Source organism: Puntigrus tetrazona, chromosome 21 (assembly GCF_018831695.1).
Source record: "Puntigrus tetrazona isolate hp1 chromosome 21, ASM1883169v1, whole genome shotgun sequence".
Classification (NCBI taxonomy): Eukaryota; Metazoa; Chordata; class Actinopteri; order Cypriniformes; family Cyprinidae; genus Puntigrus; species Puntigrus tetrazona.
Window position 1 is genome coordinate 10,018,705 of NC_056719.1, and position 23,490 is coordinate 10,042,194.

A 23,490-nucleotide genomic window follows, 5' to 3' on the forward strand; every position below is an offset into this window, starting at 1 on the left:
AAGATTAGCTCATTATGAATTCAAGATCCTTGCTGCTGTGTACTTTGTTTCCTAAACTGTAAATGATTGATTGACTTATTACTCGCTGAGATTCTGTCTCAGACATGAATGAGTCCATAAAGGAGACACAAGATGCCTCAGGAGCAGCTGAACATTCTCTGCTATAAATTAAGAGAAGGACTGCATAAATGGAGGGATATTTTCACATGGTGAGTAGATGCAAACATACAGTGCATACAGTGTTTTTTGGTTTTTTGCTCTTTGGATCCTACGTCATGCTGTATAACATGATCGTCAGTGTTGTTTTAGTATTATTAATGCCCTTTTGTAATATTTATTAATATTTAGGATTAGCTTTATGTTTTTTATGCTAATTATTTAAATCGTTTTTTTAGGTCTGCGTTTTAATGTAATATTTCTACATTATTTTTATGCTTTAATTCATTTACTGATCAGGACATGACATTTTTTTTTATAGTTGAATGTTAAAAATAATCGGTCAGGTTTAATAATAATATATTTCGACTACACGTTATAGTTTATACCAGTATGAAAACCCTCATCGAATGGTGCAGAGTTATACCAGCCAGTATTCATTACAGGCAACTATTCAAAACTTTGCTGATGGGACAAGGCCTCTCAGCACTGATCTGTGGGACTGCTGTAACATCTCAGTATCTTGCGTCCGTTTACTATCTGAATACACCCATGCTGCAGAGCTTCATTAATTACTCTCTTCTGGGCATCACTTACACCGTGGCGCTGATCTTCAGAAGAGGTATTTGATCATCAGCTATTTAATCACATTCATTGAGTTTGTTTCATTCGTGCTCAAACACTAAATATCCACTACTGTTTTCCAGTTTTTTTGGCGTGTAATATTTAGGCTGCCTCTCTTTTAAATATAGGCGATGGCAATATTTTGCAGATTTTAAAGAAAAAATGGTGGAAGTATCTGTTGTTGGGACTGACAGACGTGGAGGCAAATTACGCAGTGGTGAAAGCATACCAGTACACCACATTAACCAGCATACAGGTGACAGCTTTTTCTGGATGTGATGGCATACAACTTTGAGAAATACCGTCAGCAACTGTTTCTGTTTTAAAATTTAATTTTGCTACTCTAATTGACTGGCCACAAACTTTTGAACTGTAGCGAAGGTTCTTAATTTGCATTTCAGCACATGTCACTCGTAACACATTGATGAAATCAGAACCTTATTTGAATTCTCAGTTCGAGCTGTTGTTGACTAACTGACCTGCATTTCAGCTGCTGGACTGCTTTATTATCCCGGTTTTGATGATCTTGTCCTGGTTCTTCCTGAAAACCCGCTATAGGATCGTTCACTATGTAGCTGTATGTATATGTCTGGCCGGGGTGGGAGCCATGGTGGGAGCAGATATCCTTGCTGGCCAGGACCAGGGATCTTGTGAGGAACAAGCTGGTTCTCCAGAACATACGTATACATAAATATAGCATGAAATGTAATGCAAGTCAAACCGTGACCATTATTCATTCTTGTATGAACAACAGCAAGTGACATTCTTCTCGGTGATGGTCTGGTTCTAGTCAGTGCCACTCTGTATGCCATCTCTAATGTGTGCCAGGAATACACAGTGAAGAATTTGAGCAGGGTGGAGTTTCTGGGCATGATCGGCCTCTTCGGGTCAATCATCAGTGCAATACAACTGTAAGGTTTGTTCTGAAATGGCTAAAAAGTAGAGCTGTACCTAAACGTCAGTGTCGCATCACCTGCACTGTTTTATTTTGTCACCTACAGAGGTGCTCTCGAACATAACGAAGTGTCTAATATTCAGTGGACATGGGAAATTGGTACGACGATGCAAAATGAAAACATTTTTCGGTTAAGTCAAGCCATCATCTGAGCTGTGATTTTCACCTCTTTCTTCAGGACTTATACTGGCTGGATATGCGCTTTGCATGTACGGCTTCTATAGCTTCATGCCTGTAGTGATAAAGATGAGCAGTGCCACAGCGGTCAATCTTTCCTTACTCACTGGAGACATCTTCAGCCTGTTTTTTGGGCTCTTTTTGTTCCAGTACACTGTGAGTAAAATACAGTACTTCATTGAGACATGTGTGTTTTATATTACAAAATTATATATAACTCATATATATTGAAAACTCATTATCAAAATAAATGAAGGTAAAGTAAAATAACATGAAGGTAAAGTTTGAAAAATGGCGAGAATTTTGCTGATTTTCTCTTTAATCATCCATAATTAGCATTAGTGGCAGTAGTATCTTTGTCTTTGTATTCCTTTGTACTCATATATTCCAGGTCACTGTGACATGGAGCTTTATATTGTTTTAATGTGTAAAGGTTTTTCGAGTCCCCTACGTCCTCAGCTTACTCTTTGACCTCTCTCACCTACTATACTAAATGTCCAGTATATGCATCATGTGACTGGTTTTATAATTAGACTAACTTCTTTCAGTATTTAGACCGTCAGTGTTGAATAAGGTATTTCAGTCCATATTCACCCCATTTGTTCTTTTTCAGTTTTCAGGACTGTACATTGTGTCACTGGTGGTGATCCTCATTGGTTTCATCATGTTTAACACCGTCCCTACACTAAACCGAGCTCTTGCCCCGGCGTCTGATGAGGAAGGTTATGACAGTCACGCTGCGGTGTTTGATAACGACAGCACTCAAGGCTGTGTGGATGAGATAACCTGCGTACAAGCAGAGCAAGATCAAATCAAGAGTCAGGTTAATGACAGGCGGTCAGCATGTGTCATCATAAACAGTGTTAAAATGTAGTTTTGATAACTTAATAGCGGTTTATGTTGATAAATCAAATGAATAAAGTGTATGCGGTGTGAGAGTATGACATTCCTATCTTATGACATTTTTTTTGGTTTAAACAGATTATATTGATGTTGGCCCAATAGATCTGTGGATGCCACTGTTGCCACTTTAAACTGATATTTATTGCATAAAGAAGTGGTTTGTAAAATGTATAAAATAAAATAATAATAATAATAATAATAATAATAAAATAAAAAAGATATTACTGCTGCACTGATAGCAAATAAATATAATCATAACTAAATAATATTTTTTCAATCATCTGGTCTGTGCCAGAGTTGGAGTTATTATATTTATAACTTTACTGCTCCAATAAAATAAATCTTTGATCCTACATTAATATACACAGCAAAAAGGTACTGTTAAAAAATCCATATTTACAGTGTTTTCCAATGCAAAATCGAATATATTATTTAATATAACAAATATAATACTTAAGACTTTATGTTTAAAGAAGCACAATGCAGCCACCACTAAATTCATAATTTCTGAAGTTATTTTAAATTGATTTATTGTGAGCTTTAAGGTATAGTTCACCCATAAATGACAATTCTGTCATTACTCACCCTCATGTTGTTACAAACCTGTAAGACCTTCCTTCATCACAAAGGAATCTGAGAACACGTGAACTACTACAGTCAAGATACGTAGCATGGACCTTGTTAAAATCCCTGCTGAAAAAAACTGCCAAAATCAGCCTGGGCCGGTTGGCTTATTTTCAGCTGGTCTAAGCTAGTTTAAGCTGCCAGTCTGGTCTTAGCTGGTCTGGCTGGTAGACCAACTGGAACAACCAGCTAAAACCACCCTGACCAGCCTAGCCAGGATGGGAGAGCGGCTAAAACTAGTTACTTCCAGCTTAAACCAGCAATGACCAGCCAACCAGCCAGGCAGGTTTAAGCTGTTTTAACAGCAGGGATGGTCCATGTGACATTAGTCACATTCAACTGTAATTTTATGAAGCTATGTGAATACTTTATGTGCGCATAGAAAACTAAAATAATGACTTCATTCAACAACTCTTCTTCTCCACATCACCCTGTTGCCAGATCCTCATGACTTTCCCATTGCAATATTTCATGGTTTGTGTGAGGTGAGGTGAGCAGCAGAATTCTCCACTGAAACACAAAAACTAAAGTCTTGTCCAAACTTTAAAACCACATATGATGGGTTTGATTACATGAATCATTTCTGTTTTTGTCAGGTGCTATTTATGACACGTTATTGATTGATTCAGACCGTAAGGAACAATTTTATAACCTTTATCTTGATTTCAACCAAGCCTTCCCTGCTGGATGAATAACAGAGGTTGATGGGGCCGGTGAATGATGTGGTTTGCTTTGTCATCTCATGGCATTTGTACTTTGCCAGAACGCCTCCCGTTGCCAGATGCTGCGAGCCGCTCTTCTTACTCAGTCACCACACAACTCTGCTGTTTGTTTTCCCCTTTAGCTTTTTAACTTGTGTACATGTGTAGGTTTAAAAAGTAAAGAAGCCGTATTCCTCAAAAACTATTTTATGCAAGGCACGCAAAGTATATTTTTGATGTATTTAATAGCAAATTATCTAATTATTATGGGTATATATTTAATAGTGCTGGTTAGGTTTAATGCTGGGATGCTGGGGTGCCAGCAAAGCACCAGCAAAGCACCAGCTTCAAAACAAAGCCTAAGTGCTTTGCCAAAAGCTCTGTTTAAGAAATATTGCACAGGCCACTTAAGAATTTAAAAACACGAAATTAATAATTTACTCGTTACATTTCTTTTTCCATCTGGAACACAAAAAAATTGTATTCATTTATTACAAAATATCAAAACTTTATACAAGTTTGAAACAAGTAAATGATACGTTTTTGGTTGAGCTATCCTTTCACTAGCCTGTCCAAAAATGACTACTAAACAATAGGTAAATGTATCAAGATTTATCTTTTATTCAACATTTGTTCTTTTATTTATTTTTGCTCCTCTTACAACATAATGGACAGTTAGGTCTATACGAAGCCCCAAATTTACAGGCTATATACAATTTGAACTTTCTCCATAGGGAAAACACACTCTATATATACGCATATATATAATATCAGTGTGGAAAGAGGTCTGAAAAGTTGCCCCAACTTATATATATATATATATATATAACTGTACATGGTCCCAGAAACTGAAAAGAACATATTTCAAAACATTAGCACTGAAACAAGAATCATCCATCTACATGCGAAAACAGCCACTTCAATTAAGTCTATTCTAGTGTGAGTACACTACACAAACAAAAAAAAAAAAAAAAATGAATGAATGAGCTTTCTCTCACACACTTACAGAAGCAAATGCAGGGACTCTTGCGAAACATAATGCTAGTGTGATTGGTAAACCTGGCTTTGCTCTTACTGGGACAACCGACAGGGATCACAGTGTTCGTTTTAAATCAAATCTCTCTGTACATACAAGCTGTGCTCTACCTGCAGAACTGTGTAGCGGTCAACGTGGCTCGATACAGACACCTTCCCATCCATTAATCCTCCACCGTCTCTCAGACTCTTACAACTTTCCTGAAGCCTAAAGTAAGTTCATTTCAGGAACGCAAGGTGACATCGATCTACCCTCCGACTGCCGCATTACTAGTCACTAAACACAAAAAACAAAGCCACCGAGAAACGCATTCACTACACAAACACACAAATGCATTTAATTTTAACACTCTGCTACATTAAAAATGACCATGCAGTTATTTCCTGCACGTAATAATAACCAACATTTATCACCAGTGGCAAGATGAAGGCATTGAATGTGTTTGAATACATTCGCAATGACATCCAGTACAATGTTTGCGCCCTTGCAAACGAATGGCTATTTAATATGGTTCATACACCACTGAGCTGGATTTAAGTAGGTGGCTCTGTTAGTGAATAACTTAGAGTGCAGGTGCAGCAAGAGAACAATAGGGGGCGTCTGTGCAGCATTGAACAGGACTCCAGATTGACAACGTTAAAGGCACTCCTGTCAGATTCCCATGACTCACGTGACAGTCACACAATAGTGTCTATGCCAGCTAGAGCACTACAGATAAATCATGTAAACTCTGTAAAAAGATATTTTCTAACAGAAACAACTCACATACGCTCCTGCCGTCGACGTACAAGTCAACGTCGTGATTGACTATTATACACTGCAAAAATGATTTTCTTGATTTTTTTTTTTTTTTTTTTTTTTAAATCAACACGTTTATTCAATAGCAAAATAAAATGGCTTGTTACATTAAGTAAGTCTTTTTTCTGAACAGAAGTATCAAAGTTCGGTGAGTTTATGCTTATGTGAGGCAAGAAAGGAGCCTTTATTGATAAGGAAACAAGATTTTTCTTGCTATTTTTTTCTTGTTTAAATCATACGTTCACTTAATTGATACATTTAATTTGTTAACTCTTAAGTAAATGCATTAATATTTAACTTGTAAATATTTAAAATGAAAAAAACAATAGCAGAAATATTAAGAAAATCATTTCTCCAGTGCAGTGATGATGCTACATCTTGCATCAACTATAGTGGTAAAATGAGACACCAAACTGACCAGGTAAATTGACTTTAAAGCAACAGTTCACAAAAAAAAATAAAAATAAAATAAAATCACTCATCAAGTTGTACCAGACTTTTACGACTTTCTTTATCCTGCAGAACACAAAAGAAGCTATTTTGAAATGTTTTTTTTTGTTGTTGTCCAGACAATGAAAGTCTGTAACAGGATCTGTGTGATTTTAAACCCCACTGACTTCTACTGAACTGTCAAAAACAGTCCATGATCGTGTTTTGCAGAAAAAGGAAAGTCAAACAGACTGGAACGACAAGCTCTCTTTCCAAGAACTGGTTCAAGATTCGACACCTGGTCTAGCGGGAGCTGAGAAGAGTCTTCACATGAGGTGTGCTGTTAGTTGAGGAGTTAGTGTGAGGTATTATGGGGGCTGCCTTTTCATTAAGTCATTTAAACCAGTAGTCACACATATCAGGCTGGCTGAGAGTCAATGTAGGCTGGGATTGCACCACAGTTTCATCATAATTCACTATAGCCTAAAGCACACCGAGCAGCACACAAGCACTCTAGACTTTGTCTTTGCCCACACATAAAGATAAAACATCTCTTTTTGTCTTTTATTATATATTTCATTATATAGTATTAGACATTCAATAAATTTCTTTGTGTCGTCTTTATATACTTTCTTTTCATTTGGAATGTACTGAGTCCTTTAGCTTTATAGTTCGTTTGAATGCAGTGCTGCATGTGGCGGCAGTCTCAAACGGGGCAGACCGGTCTGCAAGTGTCTATTATACTCTATCTGGGGGTCCGTACGTCAGCGCTTCAGGCCAGCTTTAGCGTGCTGACTGGGAAGGAGGGCATGGTCACCATTGTGACAGGGTTGAGGACGGTCTGGCCCACGAGCTGAGGGTGATGGGTAACCATCTGAGCGCCCACCGGTGTCTGCTTGGCTTGCGCGTTGGTCGCCGAAGTACCGTTCATCTGGCTGTGGGAGAGTGTTTGTGCGATGTGGCTCATGACCGCCGGCTGTGTGACTGTGACGGGCTGTGGATAGATTGCCGGAAGATGGGCGACAGTGATGTGGCTAATGGACTGAGGTCCTGGGGCCAGCTGCACCGAGCTGGAGGAGGAAGGAGCGATGTGGGCCACGTGCTTGGAGGCCGGCTGGATCACGCGGTTGACCGTTTGAATGACAGAGGCGTGTGACGCCGATCCGGCGTGGGCGATGACGGAAGGCTGCAGGCTGGCCGCGGCCACTATATGGGTCTGAGCTGGAGGTAGTGTCTGTGGGGTCACCACCCGGGCGGCAGGAGCCTGTGCTGAGGTTGAGGTCAGAGCGGGAGCTGAGATCGGAGCGGATGCGGCGATGGGGGAGAGTTGAGCTGAGGGAATGGGGGGTAAAGTCTTCGACGGTTTGTGAGGGATGGGAATGTGCTGTGTTATGAGGGATGACACAGGACGGGACTTCTTTAAATCTGGCTGAAGCGCAGCAGGCACTTTGGGTAAGGCGCTGAGCGTCTCGTCTTCGATATCTTCATCAATGTTGTCTTCACCTTCTGTTGAGACAACAACAACAAAAAAATGGTCAAACATGAATACATTGTTTCAAGATCAAGCTATTTTTAGGATATATACAGAACCGTGGAAAAGTTAAAAGCCAAAAAGTCAAAAAGCATGCTGTCAATTAGCATGTAAACCTCCTCATGTGATCTTCTGTAGGACTAACCTGAGGCAGTGGAGGTAGAGGCCTGGTCATCATCTGGCTGGACAGTCTGTCGAAGAACACGTTCGATCTCAATCACGTCCAACCGCTGACTCAACTCATTCTTCAGCTCGGCCAGTCTCTGCTGCAAGGCGATCTTCTCCCGCGCCAAACGCTCCATCTCATGCTCGTAGTCCTTCTCCTTTCTCTTCAGAGTCTAGGTAGGAAAACAGAGCATTTTTTTTTTTTTAAATGTACTAAAAGCTGGCAGGAAGCACTTAAAAGTCTATGTCTGCAAAAAGACAGAACTGCAGCAATGACATTTCATCTTGCTGTGCAGCAAAAATCAAAAATACAAGACCAGCATCCACTTGCAAAATAATACATTCAGTTATGTCATAGATAAGAGCATTGGGTAAAAAGAGTGAAATTATTTACATGTACATATTTATACTCATAAAATGTATATTATAAATAAATACATTTAATATACAAACAACATATTTTTTTAAATATATACATGCATGTGTGGGTGTGTATAATATATATATATATATATATATATATATATATATATATATATATATATATATATATATATATATATATATATATATATATATATATACACAATTTTAGAATTCATATCTCATTATGTACATATGTGTCACTTATATTACTCTCTCTATATAAAACAATTAGCCAATATATATATAAAATAACTGGTCCAGTTACTATTATAAAATAATTATGTCCGGGTTTATTTTGTGATGACAAATAAAAATACCTCTTACTCACATCCTGACAGAGCACTGTCAAGTCCACTTATATTAGTACAAAAGCAAAAAGTAAGTCACATGCTTCTCTATAAGTGTGCTTGTAATCATCTATAGGCGTAGACGTCAGCTCTTCTTCTTGCTGGACGCCTTGGTCCAACGCACACCTCCCCCACTGTGTGTTTTTACCCTGCCACTCTCTTACTCACACAAACACGTGGATACCCAAGGCATGACAGCACCTCCCACTTCTGGGAAGGCATTCACTTGCTGTGCACGAGTGCTCACGCTGAGTAACCAGTGGGAGGAGCTCATGACACACGAGCTCGGCCAATCACAAACGGACATCTGGGTAGTGTGAGTGCGCTCAACAAGACTACGTCTACCCACAAAAACACAGATACTGATCCAACTTCACAAACATTAGGTAAACTGTAGATCAGAGAAACACGAAACTCCAGACACATACACAAACACACAGAGATCGAGTGAGAAGGGAGGGACAAAGAGCAAGACACGGAACACACCAAGCGACCCAGTTTCCCTGCACTGTCAGCTGACGCATGAGAAAAACAGGCAACGAGGACACAACAGCTAAGGCCCTTAAGAGGATGGATCCAGAGAGATTAAGGGGTCTGTACACACACTGAGAAGGGGAACTAGACTAAACCATGATAACCAGGGAACAGATCTTTACAGTAATAATGACAACAATAATAATAGTTAATATTTTCAATATATTAATATTTTATTTTTCACATTATAATAATACATATAATAAAATACTGTGTTTTAAAGGCTACTGCTGCTACTACTAAGATGATAGATATATATGCTACTGTCTGTCTAATATATACATAAATATACACACACACATATATATATACACACACACACACACACATATACATATATATACATATACATATATACATATATATATATATATATATATATATATATATATATGTGTGTGTGTGTGTGAGTAGTAGTAGCCTGAACATTTTAGCTAAAAATTTGATAATTCATAATGATGATTTTTCTCTCTCAACATATTAGTACATTACAGGAGAAGTAATAATCATGAAGCTAATGCCATGCTCTTTAGGAAACTTAATGGTCAAATAAAGAGCACATTACAAATTAACGAAATACGTTTTATCAAAATCACGGCACATAAAATACATTTTTAAAAACCCACTACTGACACACTAACCCCCTTGTGCTGGACAAGCATGGCCCTGAAAAATATATATATATATATATATATATATATATATATATATATATATAAAAACAGGTCCAGTCATTTGATATGTGTACAGGTGTGTGTAGATCGCAAGACAGACGATAAAGCCGGCTTGGGGTCGATCAGGTCTCTGTTCTGAGGCGTTCTCGTGAATAATTACAGGACACTGGGCCAATCGATATACATCACTTCCTTTTCAAAGCAGAGTGGCCTTTTGCATCTCAGAGGTGTCAGTGTCTTTGTCTCAGCAAATTAAGACGGTGGAGTACTCGAGCGTTGCCAAGGCAACAGCTGAAACCGTCAGTGTTGCTGTGGTAACAGGTACGGTGAGCGGGCAGCAGAGTGTGACAGTGTGAGAGTGTGTTGTCTGCACTGGGCAGCAGCATAAAGCCTGTCTGATTGAGCACCTCTCAGCAGCTCCATATATAGGTCTGGTGTGCTGCGTAGTGCACACACGCTTTACGTAATAACACAGAATGAATCACAGCAAAGCAGAATACAATCTTTAAAAAAAAGTTGATCCTTTACTTTCAGTATTATTACAATTTAATATAAATGTTTGCTATTGTGATATATTTTAAAATGTAATTTATTCCTGTGAAATTCCAAATTCCAGCAAAATTTCTTCAGTGTCACATGATCCTTCTAAGAGGATCATTGGTGCCCAAGAAACATTTCTTATTATTTTTAATGTTAAAAACAGTTGTGTTGCTTAATTTTTTATTATAATAGTTTAATACATTAACATATTATATTTAGTAATCATTACAGACCCCAAACTTCTGAACAAGATTATAAGTCATATTTGAGTATTATGAGTAACCAAATGGGGTGGAGCTTATCAAAGAGTGAATTACAAACAAACCACGGTTTGATAGAAAGTTTTTATTCTAGATGCTGATTGGTTGAACACAGCATTCCATACCTGATCTAGCAACCGCTATGAAGCGAAACACTTATCAGGTTCATAGCCAAATCCTATAGACTACATTTCTGCAGCCAAATCTAAAGCTGAATCTAGTGCGTGCGTTTCCTAACATTACCTCTGCACGCCATAAAAGACAGTTACACAAGATCCGTCCCTAGTCTTTTTTACAAGCGTGCCCTCCTTTCCCTGGGGGCCGGCGCATTCCTTGATAGCTGTCTCCACCAGGCCCTCATTGACCCCACCTCCCACCGCTGATGAGGCATGTTGACAGCTCTCTGGTCTGTGTGCTGCATCAGGCGCAGCTCCAGCCCACAGCTGTGCATGCCTGCCTCTATTAGTCGCACACACACACACACACAATAACACACAGACGCCGGCCTGCTCCACAAACACTCAAACCCACTGAACTCCTGATCCGCAGACTGGGGCCCTCCTCACTCCCTCTCTCCAGCCTCAGCCCAGAGCGGCTAAACCATCCGTGTTATTTTGCCACTTTATAATTTAGATTACTATTTTAAACAAGTAATTTATTTTTTCATTTAGTAGTTTAATTTTGCGATTTTACTGGAGTTTTCAGTAAGTTCCAGCAAACTTCAGCAATTAAACTAGATCGCATTTTTTTTTTATGTTATCTTATTTCAATTAACTTCAAGAAATCAAACAGGTTTCAGTCAACTAAAATAACCCTGCTCCTGACTGAATATAAAATGTTATCAACTCCAGCACAGGAACAACAGCATCTGGATGGTGTTTCAGGAAATAAATGCGAATCACTGCCACATTCATATTCTGAAGGATACGGAGGTAAAATAAGGTCTAAAAGGAAGATCTGCGTGAACAGCAGCTCTCAAACTAAGGGCCGACTTCAGGGATGAACCGATAGTGGCTTTAATTAGCTTTTGTAGTCGGTTTCTCACAAGCCAAGCGCATGACCTCCCCCTCCCCCGTCGCTTTGCCATCACCAGTGAAGCCCCACCCCCTGACTGTGCACATGTAAACGTGTCGTCATGTTTATGTATATACAAGCGTGCATGCTTATGATGGATTTGTATGGGTTAAAAATGAACTGAACATGCAGTGTTAGGACGTCCTGCGTTTACAGACTCTGCCGAACAAAGAGGGGAGAGAAAGAGAGCCACGTTGCAGACACGCTCTTCCTCAAAAACAAGCCCACAGTAAAGGATATCCCATGACTCCAGTTTGAGGTGTTTGAGGTAATTTGGTCATTGCAAGCACAGCTATAAATCTCACTGGGTCACTGGTGTTGTTGTGACGCTAAAGAGGAAGTCTTATAATGCGGTGGACGGAGATAGGCCAACCAACATTATTTCCTTTAAAATGATTTCGTTCTGTTTTTTTTATTATTTCCTTTTTGTTACAAAAAGAGTTTGGGTTTGATTCAAATATATAAGGCTGCCAAGTGTCAAATCGATTTATTTTTACTTAGCAGGCTGCCAGACAAGTGTAAAAAAGAACAGGAAGATATAAATTAAGACTTGATTCCCCAGCAAAATGTTATTATGTATTTAATAAGTCTTACTGCATTGGTCTTTAGGGGGGATATATACATTAGTTCGCACAATCTAGACAGTTGTTTTGAGAAAGTGCAGCTTTGCCATTTTGTTAGACACTCCCTTTGTGTTTCAGAACAGTTCATGAGGATGGGTAGATGATAACAGGATTTTCCATTTAAAGCAAATGATCTACAGATGGGACAAAATTAGACCATCCTGGCTGGCAGACATTTACCAAATAATACTTGTTGAATCAGTTGCGTTCAAACTGCAGTGGTTTGTATAAGACAAATGAGGCTTTCAGCATGCATAGGAGTCACGTGATCTAATCCCACAAGGATAAACCACTAGTTTCTGTAGGGCATGATATAGACGACCAACTGACCTACATAAGCCTTACCATAGTGCTGACACACACTGCTACGCAAAGACAGGAAATGAATCAGGTGGATCTCACAGGATTTATTATGGTTTTGCTCATCCACATAAACCTAGTGGCTATTTACTTTACGCAACTGTATCAAAACATTGTGCCAAGGACAAAAAACTGACCCCGTAGATCTCACAATCCACTACAAACCTCCAAAAAAAAAAAAAATCTCAATACGATTATCTGGATTAAACAATCAGTAGCTGGAACACAATGCACTTCTAACAAAACAGGTCCTGCAAGGTTTCTTAAACAAAAGACAGCACCTAATGCGGGGCTTTCAGGGATCGAGCTCGACGAGTGTGCCGTGCTGCGGCAGGAACAACAGCTGGAGGGGGCCGTCACCGGGGGGTGACGTCACGCGGCTCTGTCTAGCCATGTGCTCGCTGCTCATGTGGCCACGGCAGGGAACATGATGAACGCCAGACTGGGGGAAGGGAAGCAGGGAGGAGGAGCTACGAGCCAGAAGACAGAACAGGGAAACTCCTGAGACTCGAATGATAGCAGTTAAAGCAGCAGTCACCATAATCCACAGTCCACAACGTGCAAAGTCCAGAATTTTTTTTAAATCGCAGGACAGCGTAGCATAAAAAATGTGTACATAAATCTGCAGTTTAATAGCACTTGTGTGCATTTCCAATCAACATTCGTAAGTAACGTGAAGCGTGAGTCAAAACCACTAGGACTGCAGTGTGACTAGTTCCTCAAGATTTTCCGCGATAAGCAAATTTCTTTGAATATTCAGAGAAACGAAAGAAACTGCTTTTATTTTCTCAACAGCAGTATATTAGTGGGTTTTGAGTATTATGATTAATACGTAAGAGTGTGTATTTTGTAGAGCTGTCAAATAATTAAGAAATTAATCGTTATTTTATATTAATACACAATTTCATCTCTTTTTCTTAGTCTTCTATCAACACATTTCCAACACAATTTTGATAGCTATATTTCACAACAGGTTTCCAGTCGTTAACATTAGCTAACATTATTTAAAAGGAATTAACAGCAATGTTAATCTAAGCTAATGTTAATTTCATCAGTGTTTTATGGGGATACACAAACTAAAAATGAACGGTTGTATATTCATTCTCAAAAATCACGTGTGATTTATACATAATGTAGCTAACGTACTGCTCATTGCTACTTTATGCATTCACTGTATTCGTTTTGTTTTGAAACACTAATGAAAACGGTAGTATATTAACTGGCCTAATACAGATAAGCATAGGCTCAATCCCTCCCGTGATTAACAAACCACTAATCAGATAGTGTACTTTGGAAATCAAAAATCAGAAATGGCGCGACGTCACAGGAATATATGAATCAGTTGCCAGGAAGATGAATAAAATGAAGAGTAATCTCTTCAAATAATCCTCTTACTAAAGGGAGGAGCCGATTGGTCAGTGAGGGGAGAGTAGGAGGGGCCGCGGACCGGAGCGCATGCAGAAGCAGACGCGTGGAGGTGAGGAGCGCGTGCCTGCCTCCGCCCATGAACACACGCTGTGCCACCGCCGCCTCCAGAGACCATCGCCAGACACACGTACACACAAACACAGCACTAATCAGTAAAAGAGAAGCCCCGTGACCTGCAGGCACAGGCACACACTAATCTTTTAGCAGGAACACAACAAAACAGAGAGGGAGAGGGAGAGGGAGAGATACTGGCTGGGAAACAGCTCAAATCACTGACTGACTAGCTTTTGTCAACATTCAACAAAATATAGGCTTCACATGAGCAGACCTGTCCTTCCAGAACAACGTTCAAAGACAGCAATTATTAATAGTAATACATCCGGGATGACTAATTAAAACTAGCCATGCTTTTATTATAAGCTTTTAAGTGGCAAGTTACATTGATCCACAACTAGTGGTGTTATAAAATGCTACATTTCTGTTTTGTTGTAATAGTGAGCTACGAAAACAATCAAAACAAACTGCTAAAATGCTGTCTTAAATGTAGGGAAGTCTAATTTATTTCAATAAATGTAAATGACAGTAACTGGCTCCCAATTTATTTTACATTTTCTTTAAAATCACTTTAAAATATTATTAAAATATGAAGTAATTTTATTTAATTCTCAATAATTTAAATATATTAGTTTTATTGAATATGTTAATTTTAAAGGTAAATGTACTGTAAACTGATTAAAACGGACTTAATTTTTTGCACCTTATGGGAAAAAAAAAAAGTTGTGTTTATTAATTTACCGTAAATGAATTAGTTATATTGTTACTATTCAAGATAAATTTGTTAGCACTTTAGTGTTTCAATGATTATAGTTTTTCTGTGCTAGACAGATCAGGTTGACTGTTTAGTTGACTATACAGTTAAATAAATGCATTTTATTTATAGATTTAAAAATACATGTATGCATATGGTGACTTCACATAGAGATACATTTAAAAATTAGCCTCTATTTAGCTACTTTGTACAGCTTACAGTATAAAAAAAAATCTAGTTTCGATGTAGCTGCACTGTACTGAATACAAAAATCAAAATGATGATTTTCTAAAAAAACAACAGATCCACATATTCTGTATAAATTCATACTCAAAAAGCTTCAACCTCCCAGTATACAGATAACATTCTGGAAAAAACATAGCAAATGGCTGGTTGTTTTCAACAGGCCATGTGCTTTAAATAAATACACCTTAAGCCTGGTTGAGCAACAGGCAGCAGAGAGCGGGAAAGAGCGATAATGGGTGGGCTGGGTCGGTCTGTCAAATCCACCAATGGCTAGAAGCAAGCGGCTTAAGGAGGGGGTGGGTGCCGGCACCGGGGATCCAGTGACACGAGGTCTGTTTCCACACTGCCCTAGTTTCCTGCACGTCTTGTGCCTCGGCTAAATCAAATCCTTTGATTTGATTGGATTTCTATTTCTTCTCCTAAAGGGTCTTGCTGCAGGCGTGCGCATGTGTGAATGAGGCACTGCTTTAATCAGATAGAGCATGGCTTATGATCTTGGTTTACACGAGACAAAGAGAAGGTGCTCTGCTCACACTGCAGGAGAGAACTATCCATTTTCCCCCTGCAAATAAAACTCGATCAGAGATGTTCAATCTCGCGCCTTTATCTCAATCAAAGAAACGCTGAAAACATCTCCGATTTCAGATAAGAGAGCTGTGACTGACAAAATGAGGGCTGCGTCATAATGTGGTTTTCCCTCCTGCTCTTGCATCGTTTTTATGTGTAAATATTCACATTAAGTCAAAGCCAGAAGAAATAGGTTAAGATACAGATGTACAGCAGGCAGCGAGCATGTTTCATCAGCGCTTACCTGAATGTATCTCAAAGCACTTCTCAGAACACTCAGATTGGAGGTCTTCTTCTCATCAACATTGGGGATGTTCTTCTTCAGGGTCTCGAAACACTCCTTTAAGTGAGCACGCCTGAGAAAAGGAGATTATTTATAATTACAGAAAAGTTAGAATAAGGTTTTAGGTGGTATCAGCATTCACTTATTTATATAAAAATGTATCTATTATAATATATATCTGATATAATACATATATAACTTGATTGTATGTGTGTAATTTCTGTGGCACTACGAGAATCCGTTTTGATCGCTTTATTTATTAACGGCAAATAGGAAGGTTTTTTTTTAAAAAAAGTTTTTTTGCAGATGTCAGACTACTGTAAAAAATTGTTTTTAAAGAAATGTATCATTTTATTAAGCAAGACAAGTAAAGTTAAAAAGTAATGTTAAATGTTTATACGGCAGCATTAAGGGTGTCCTTGTTAACGAATCTTAAGGCTCGTACACACCGGGACGATTATCGCACGCCAATATCGTCAGCGACGACGCTTGATGAAATACAGTAGTCTTGGTGCATCTTCGTCTACTTACGCGTGCTGGGAAAGACCGTTTTGTGCAAATTTGTGCAGATTTAGTCGGCTAGTTTTTAACATGGGGCGTCAATCCAAAAAAAAAAGCCTTTTCTTTTTTGATGCTTTTACTCGCCCTCTGTTTTGTCACGAGGCGTTAAATGTAGGCGATATTAATCCCCGCGTGTTCGACCCCTTTACATTTACTTATTACTATAATAACAAAATGATGCATAATTACACGCAAACAGCCAAATCTAAATCAAATGAACAAGTAAATGTACTCAGTACTTAAATGAATAGTTACACCGTAAGGTTTTACTTTCTATTCCTCATAGAATCCTTAACAAATGTATAACATTTCGACAAAATATTAAGCAGCACAATAATTTTTTTAACACTGATAATGATAAGAAATGCTTCTTTAGCACCCATATAAGCATATAAAAATTATTTCCGAATGGTCATGTGACATTGAAGGAGGCTGAAAATGTAGCTTTTTCCATCACAGGAAAACAATTACATTTTTTAAATATATTAAATAGAAAACTGGTATTTTATTTTATAATAACAATAATAATAATTCACACTATTACTGTTATTACTGCATTTTAATAAATGCTGCCCTTGCAGGCATAAAAGACTTAATATTTAAAAATCTTACTGACATACACCACCCTATATGTGTAAAAAGACTGGTGAAAGCTTGAGTCTGGTAAACCAGCAGCAAACCTTACCTGTTTTTTTCAAGCTTATTGTGCACTTCTCTCGTACCTGCCCTGTAAACACAGGTCACGTGTTCTTTAATAGTTAGCTCTTAAACATAATACAAACTCACAGCCTTAAAACACACTATAAAAGTTTTCACATAATTCGGTTTTAAGCAATGGTGAACGCGGTGCTAAATAACAGCTTCACGTCTTGACTCACCCTCCAGGTCTCTTCTTGCCATCCAAATTACGGTGGTCATCCGGCGGGCTGCCTCTGGCTGCAGGGCTGGATTGGGCTGAAGGAGCTCCAGGCTGAGGGAGAATTGCATGCTGGGAAGCTGCGACGATGGGGCCCGGGTAGGTCTGGACCTGCTGGGCTGGTTTGTTGCCATTGGACTGAGGCAGTGATGTGGGCTCTGCCTTCACCTGAGACGAGATGAGGGGGTGCTGGAGAAGCGCCTGCTGGTTTGGCAGCGAGTGGGCGTCTTTTCTGGGTGGCGTGAGGCGGGGCGCTGCAGACGGGCTGAGAGCTGTGGTGGGGGGCAGGGGCAGAGCGGGCGGAGTGGAGGACACCACCGGGATGGGGATGACCGTGATGGGCATGGTGGGGGGAGGGGAGGAGGTTGGGCGGGGGCAGGTATGTGGCGATGCTCAGGGCCGGACTCCTCCACCCAGGTCACATGGTTCATTCGAATGGGCTGAGTGTAGGAGTTAACTTCTGCTCTCCGCTTCTCCGCCTCCTGCTCACGACGCCGTCTTTCCTGGAGCTCATTCTCTTCTGTTGAAAGAAGCATAGGGGAAAAACAATTTATTGCTTATCTTTAATGGCCCATTTTGATATTAACACGATAAATGTTTATAATGGAATGATTCAGTATTAAAAATAGTTATATAACAGTTATTTTCATGGTGATGACCAATGCATGAATTTGAAAATTATAGAATATATTGTCTAAATGAAGAAAATTTATATATAAATAGCAGCGATATTAGATTAAGTGTTACATGAAAAGTATTTTATATGCAAGAATAGGTGAATATTTTTCTGTCAGTGTTATTTATTATTATATAAGTTCTATCAATGTTCTTGTGATGTGCTTTTGTCCCTTTTTTAGCTTTCTTTTTTAGTATTTCTATTTAACATGAATGTCTTTTAATTTTCAGTTTTAGTAATCATATTAAATTAATTTGTTTAGGTTTGCATTTTTAAACACTGTATCTTATTTTAGCGCTATTTCAATAACCAAAACCATTTTATGGTATCAGCTTCAGTTATTAATAACGCAAGTGTTTTCAACATCAAGCAATACCAGTAAATAAATAAACAAACAAGTAAACAGTACATCAGCAGATAATCATATGAACAAAGAGTCTCTCTTAGTGTGATCTAGTAAACACAATTAAAGGAAATGTAGAAGGCTGAGCTATATGTTGGACACTGCAGGTAACCTTTGACCTTAAACATATGATGTGATGACATCCCATCTAAAGTGGGGCAAATGATGGCAGCCACAAATCAATATGGGTCAATAAAGCAGCCTGAGATTATATCTAGCTCAGAGTGAACTATTAAAGGAGCTTTTGTGTGTGTACAGACAAATGAGTGTTACTGCTTAACAGTGGAGGATAGAGATTACGCCGTAAGAGCACATGGTGTACAGGCTTCAGGCTAAAGTTTCTCTGGCCTAAATGGAAACACGATGCTTCGTCCCCACTCCAACCACACTTTCTTCTTCAAGTAGGGCTGCTCTAAAACACCACAGGACGGCCTCCTGAACCTTTGTCCAAACCTTCAGCATCAATTATACATGCTGTTGCACTCGACTTGACACCATTTAAGAAATAGTTGAGACACTGGAGAGACACACAACCTGCTTTTTCACTCAGAGAGAAGAACTAGAGCTACAGCACGTGATGTACTAAAGAACGTCCACCGCTGTTCGATAGTTAAGTAATGAAGGAACTGCATCTATTTTAGGTGAACGGATCGGTCACGGACTGAACTCAGGCAGGAAAACATTCAATCACTTTTTTTTAAGTTAAACGTTTATCCTCAGTTTAATGTGCAAACCAAAGCAACTAGAAATGAACCATTCATAGGTTGATTTTCCCGAAAACGTTAATAACTCCACTGCGTTTAAGCAGCATCTGAAAAAAACTAAACAATTCAATCTATATTAAATTAATATATACAATATTTAAAATTGTGGGGTCCGTGAGACTTTTTAATTCATTTGAGAAAAAGTGTCTTGTGCTAACAAAGGTTGCATTTATTTGATTAAAAATACAGTGAAAACAGTAATGTTGTTGTGAATTATTATTACAAGTTAACATCTAATTTATTTGTATTTTAAAATGTAATTTATTCCTGTAATACAAAGCTGAATTTTCAGCATCATTACTCCGGTCATCAGCGTCACGTGATCCTTCAGAAATCAAGCGCTATTTCTATTATAGAAAGCATAATATTATTTTCAGGATTCTTTAAAGAATATAAAGTTCAAAAGAACAGCATTTATTTGAAGAAGAAATATTTTGTATTAAATAACGATAATTTAATCCGTCCTTGCTAAACAAAATGATTAAAAAGTAAAAACTTCCTTGAGACATCTTAAAAGACATTTCATCTACAGTAAAATGGTATAAATGGCATTAACACCGAATTCACCTGATAAACTCTTAGGCTTTGCTCAGCTAAAGTGCATTTAGATATTAGCTCGCCGTTGCGAGGTTGAAGGAGAATTATCCTGATCAGCGGTTTTATGGTTAATCCAAGTCAAGTCATTCCTAAAGCTTTCTATATGTCCTGTACATTACTGCTTTTATTATCCCAGCTCTTTTAGCGCTCACCTAAGCTATGCATAACAACCAGAATTGGTCAAGAAGCTCAAAATGCATTGGGAACACAGCACTAAAGAAAACCCGTACCAGCCAATTAACAGCAATCAAAATATCAAAAAAATGAATCATTGCACAACCTAATGCAACCAGTTTTAAAAGAATCCTCTTAACGCCCAGGGAGGTAAAGAGGTCACAGGTATATGAGGCGCCCTAGATAAGCTGAAAAAGACACAGGTGCGTGCGTGTGTGCCTGGAACGTCATGAATCTCATTAGGGTGAAAAGCCGGACGGCATCAAATCATGTGCGCTCAGAAGATAATTCGACTTTTAAGACAGGCATTCTTATCGTGTGTGTGTGTGTGTGTGTTAGTGAAGGGGGTGGTGAAAGTGCTCCAACTTAATCTCAGCCAATCACAGTGCAGAAATCCACCCCCACCAGTCACCACTCTGCTATTTGAACAGCGCATGCTTCCTCTTGCCGAAAAGAGGCGCGGGGGGGATGTCTAGTTCCTATGGAACCAAACAACCAATTACCAGAATACACAAGGAAGCACAAAACACATGAATCAGCAGGCCTTTCAAGTGAAATGTGACTGTCCCTTTAAATACACTCGATTTCCTGACACTGAAGCCGCGTTAACAGCTGATTAATGACACATTAATGCTATCTACAAGTAAAAGAGGAAAAAAAACACCTCCCACGTGCACGAACGCATATCAAGGTTCCACTTTTCTTTGAATGCTTCTAATCGAGGAGAGAGGCCCTCGGGTGCTTTTTAAAACCTAGTTTCTGTGGACAGCACCTGACTGGAGCATTTTGGTGTACTTTTTTAACAGCTATAGAGGGCAAAGGTGTAACTGCACACAGGAAATGACTGTCCATCAGCGTACAATGCAATGCAATTTACAGCCCAGCATTACAAACTGCTTGCTGAACGCTTTCAGTCACATGCCGAGTAGAATTACAGTCAGCTGTGGCGAAATATACAGAAGTGAAACCGATCGAGATTTCCATCACAAACTTATTGTTAGGAGAGAAATACTAATAATAATCTGCACTGTTAAAAGTGCTAAATAAACAAAGACGACTTAATGAGAACGCATTTGATATATAAACCAAATAGAAAATAATAAAAGCTACTATAAATGAGCAAACTCAAAAAGCAAAACAAACCTATAATATATCAGACTACATTTGATATATATATGCAAAAAAAGTATACTTATGGAATCAGCTGGGGAAAATATTTGAAGCATTAAGTTACGATCACTGGGGTATGTTCATAAAAGTATAGAATTTGCACATGCAAAAATATAGAGATGTAGTATTTATTCATAGTAATGTCAACATTAATCATGGAAAAAAACATGTAATTGTATATTTATCACTAACTGCCTTCTGAATGTTTGTGATTACATATTCACAAAATACAATTGCAATTAGTATGACCGATTGCTAAACATAACACTGTATATTTGTTATCTTATTAATATTCAATTCGGTAGTCCTGTTTACCGTAGGTATTTTTGGTAAAGGTCTATCAATATCTACACTGATCACGTGACCCCAATAGTCCACAAGTTCATCATGTAAATTCCTCCTAAGAATACTCTTCCAGTATTGTTTGTAAGAACGCCACGAGGATCTCAAACTGCAGGAGTGTGTTATATAACTGCAGTACATTTTGGAAAAGCGAGCAGGGGGTTACTGTCCTACTTTCCCCCTGGTTGTAAAGCCCTTCCCTGCACCGAGCAGCGCCTGGCGCGCACATGGAGCGCGGGGGGAGGGCTCCGTCCACGCGGATCTCACGCGAAGGCGTGGTTATGACGCACGCGTCATCTGCGCGCTTATGGGGCGTGGCTCAGGCGGACACGTCACCGAGGCTTCAGAAAGCGCCAGCGGACGCGTGCAGCGCGGGAGAGAAAACAATAGTGTGAAATAAACAAATAACACGCTACTGCGCTGAAAAATACTCTTCGAAAATGCCATTAAACGTTTCGCCAACTCACTTTCACAAGGAGGACGCAAATGCGAACCGCGTAACGTGATACTTAGGTCGTTATGTAAAGCGCAACCGAACTGGCTCTCGCGCACGTACTTGTAAGCCACCGCCCTTAAAAGCAAGCAGGTATGTTTTCCCACATCGACACTGCAATAAAGTATTCAATGGCGAGCTACACCAGCAGATACATTTACGGTGTGTAGGTTTCAATGCGTAGTTGTCATTATCCAGAAAACACCAGTTTACAACCGTAGAAAGTAAACGTAAGCATACTACGCTGCAGTTTTGCAGAGTCTTGGTATTTTCTGCGTATTGTGACATTTCTTGTCAGGCACTGCACTCGTTCCTGCTATCACGTACCTTGTGACATCCCGTGCAACAATGCCTCATATCATCCGGCTACTGCGTTAGAGAACGACACTGATTCATTAAAGTGAGCCTCTGCCTGTCATAAAGGCGTATGTCCCAATATTATCGCGTTCTTACCACGTGCTTTCTGTTGTTGCAGGGCTTGCAATTCCAAAAACTTCGCCGCCTCTAAAAGCGTCTCGATACTCATCTCCGCTTCTTGTTATGGTCCAAAACGATCGGAGAAATGAATTAAAAATGCTAAATAGATAGATTCAAACGGTTCTGCTCGGGATCCAATCTTCTCGTCTATAAAAAAAATAATAAAATAAAAAGGAAAGACGTGACTGGATCCCCCTTGAAGTCACTCTTCCACGCACGTAGAGGAGTCACAACAAGATGGCGGGTTATTCAGTCAACATATCGGGCCATTGTACAGACAGCTCGGCTCCGCCCCCTGCGCCAGCGCCCCGCCCACACACACCGGTCTTTCAAAACACGGAGATGGCCGTGCTTTCATAACCGCGTATATTCGACGAATAACGATGAAACGGAACCGGACACGAGGTCAGATATACGCGTAGAGCCACTTTGCTTCCAAGCCGTTTATAAAAAGCCGAAACGGAACGCTAAAAAGGTAAACGTCAAGTCCAGGTTTTAAGCAATACGCCTACACAAACCACGCCTCTATCTAATTAATAAAACATAAGATTAGAGCAGCCAATAGCAACGTAACCACACAAGGCATGGTATCTGCTCACATGGGTGTCATTCTGCGCCTTTACGCCAACTAAAAACGAAAATGCAACC

At 39.2% G+C, this 23,490-nt stretch overlaps 2 protein-coding genes across 2 annotated transcripts; one reads left to right on the forward strand and one right to left on the reverse strand.

Annotated features, from left to right (window-relative positions):
* Positions 1-76: 76 nt before the first annotated feature.
* Positions 77-2,856, forward strand: slc35f2l (info solute carrier family 35 member F2, like). Its single transcript, XM_043220952.1, has 8 exons — positions 77-209; positions 603-778; positions 909-1,036; positions 1,271-1,430; positions 1,535-1,691; positions 1,782-1,834; positions 1,914-2,068; positions 2,526-2,856. Exons 1-8 carry the CDS (start codon positions 133-135, stop codon positions 2,784-2,786), a joined length of 1,167 nt encoding a protein of 388 aa, XP_043076887.1. The 5' UTR covers positions 77-132; the 3' UTR covers positions 2,787-2,856.
* A 1,881-nt stretch (positions 2,857-4,737) lies between these two features.
* On the reverse strand, positions 4,738-23,270 carry mnta (MAX network transcriptional repressor a). Its single transcript, XM_043221496.1, is given in 7 exon segments — positions 4,738-7,909; positions 8,080-8,272; positions 16,231-16,342; positions 17,516-17,557; positions 17,709-18,090; positions 18,093-18,266; positions 22,819-23,270. Coding segments are annotated over 7 exon segments (1,710 nt in total). The 5' UTR covers positions 22,892-23,270; the 3' UTR covers positions 4,738-7,175.
* Between the last annotated feature and the right edge of the window lie 220 nt (positions 23,271-23,490).

Excerpts from the sequence above, each read along its gene's own strand:
- slc35f2l (XM_043220952.1), top strand. The coding sequence starts at position 133 with ATGCCTCAGGAGCAGCTGAACATTCTCTGCTATAAATTAAGAGAAGGA. Across the intron at positions 1,037-1,270 it reads CCACATTAACCAGCATACAG|CTGCTGGACTGCTTTATTAT; the intron begins GTGACAGCTTTT and ends CCTGCATTTCAG. Across the intron at positions 1,835-1,913 it reads TCAGTGGACATGGGAAATTG|GACTTATACTGGCTGGATAT; the intron begins GTACGACGATGC and ends CTCTTTCTTCAG.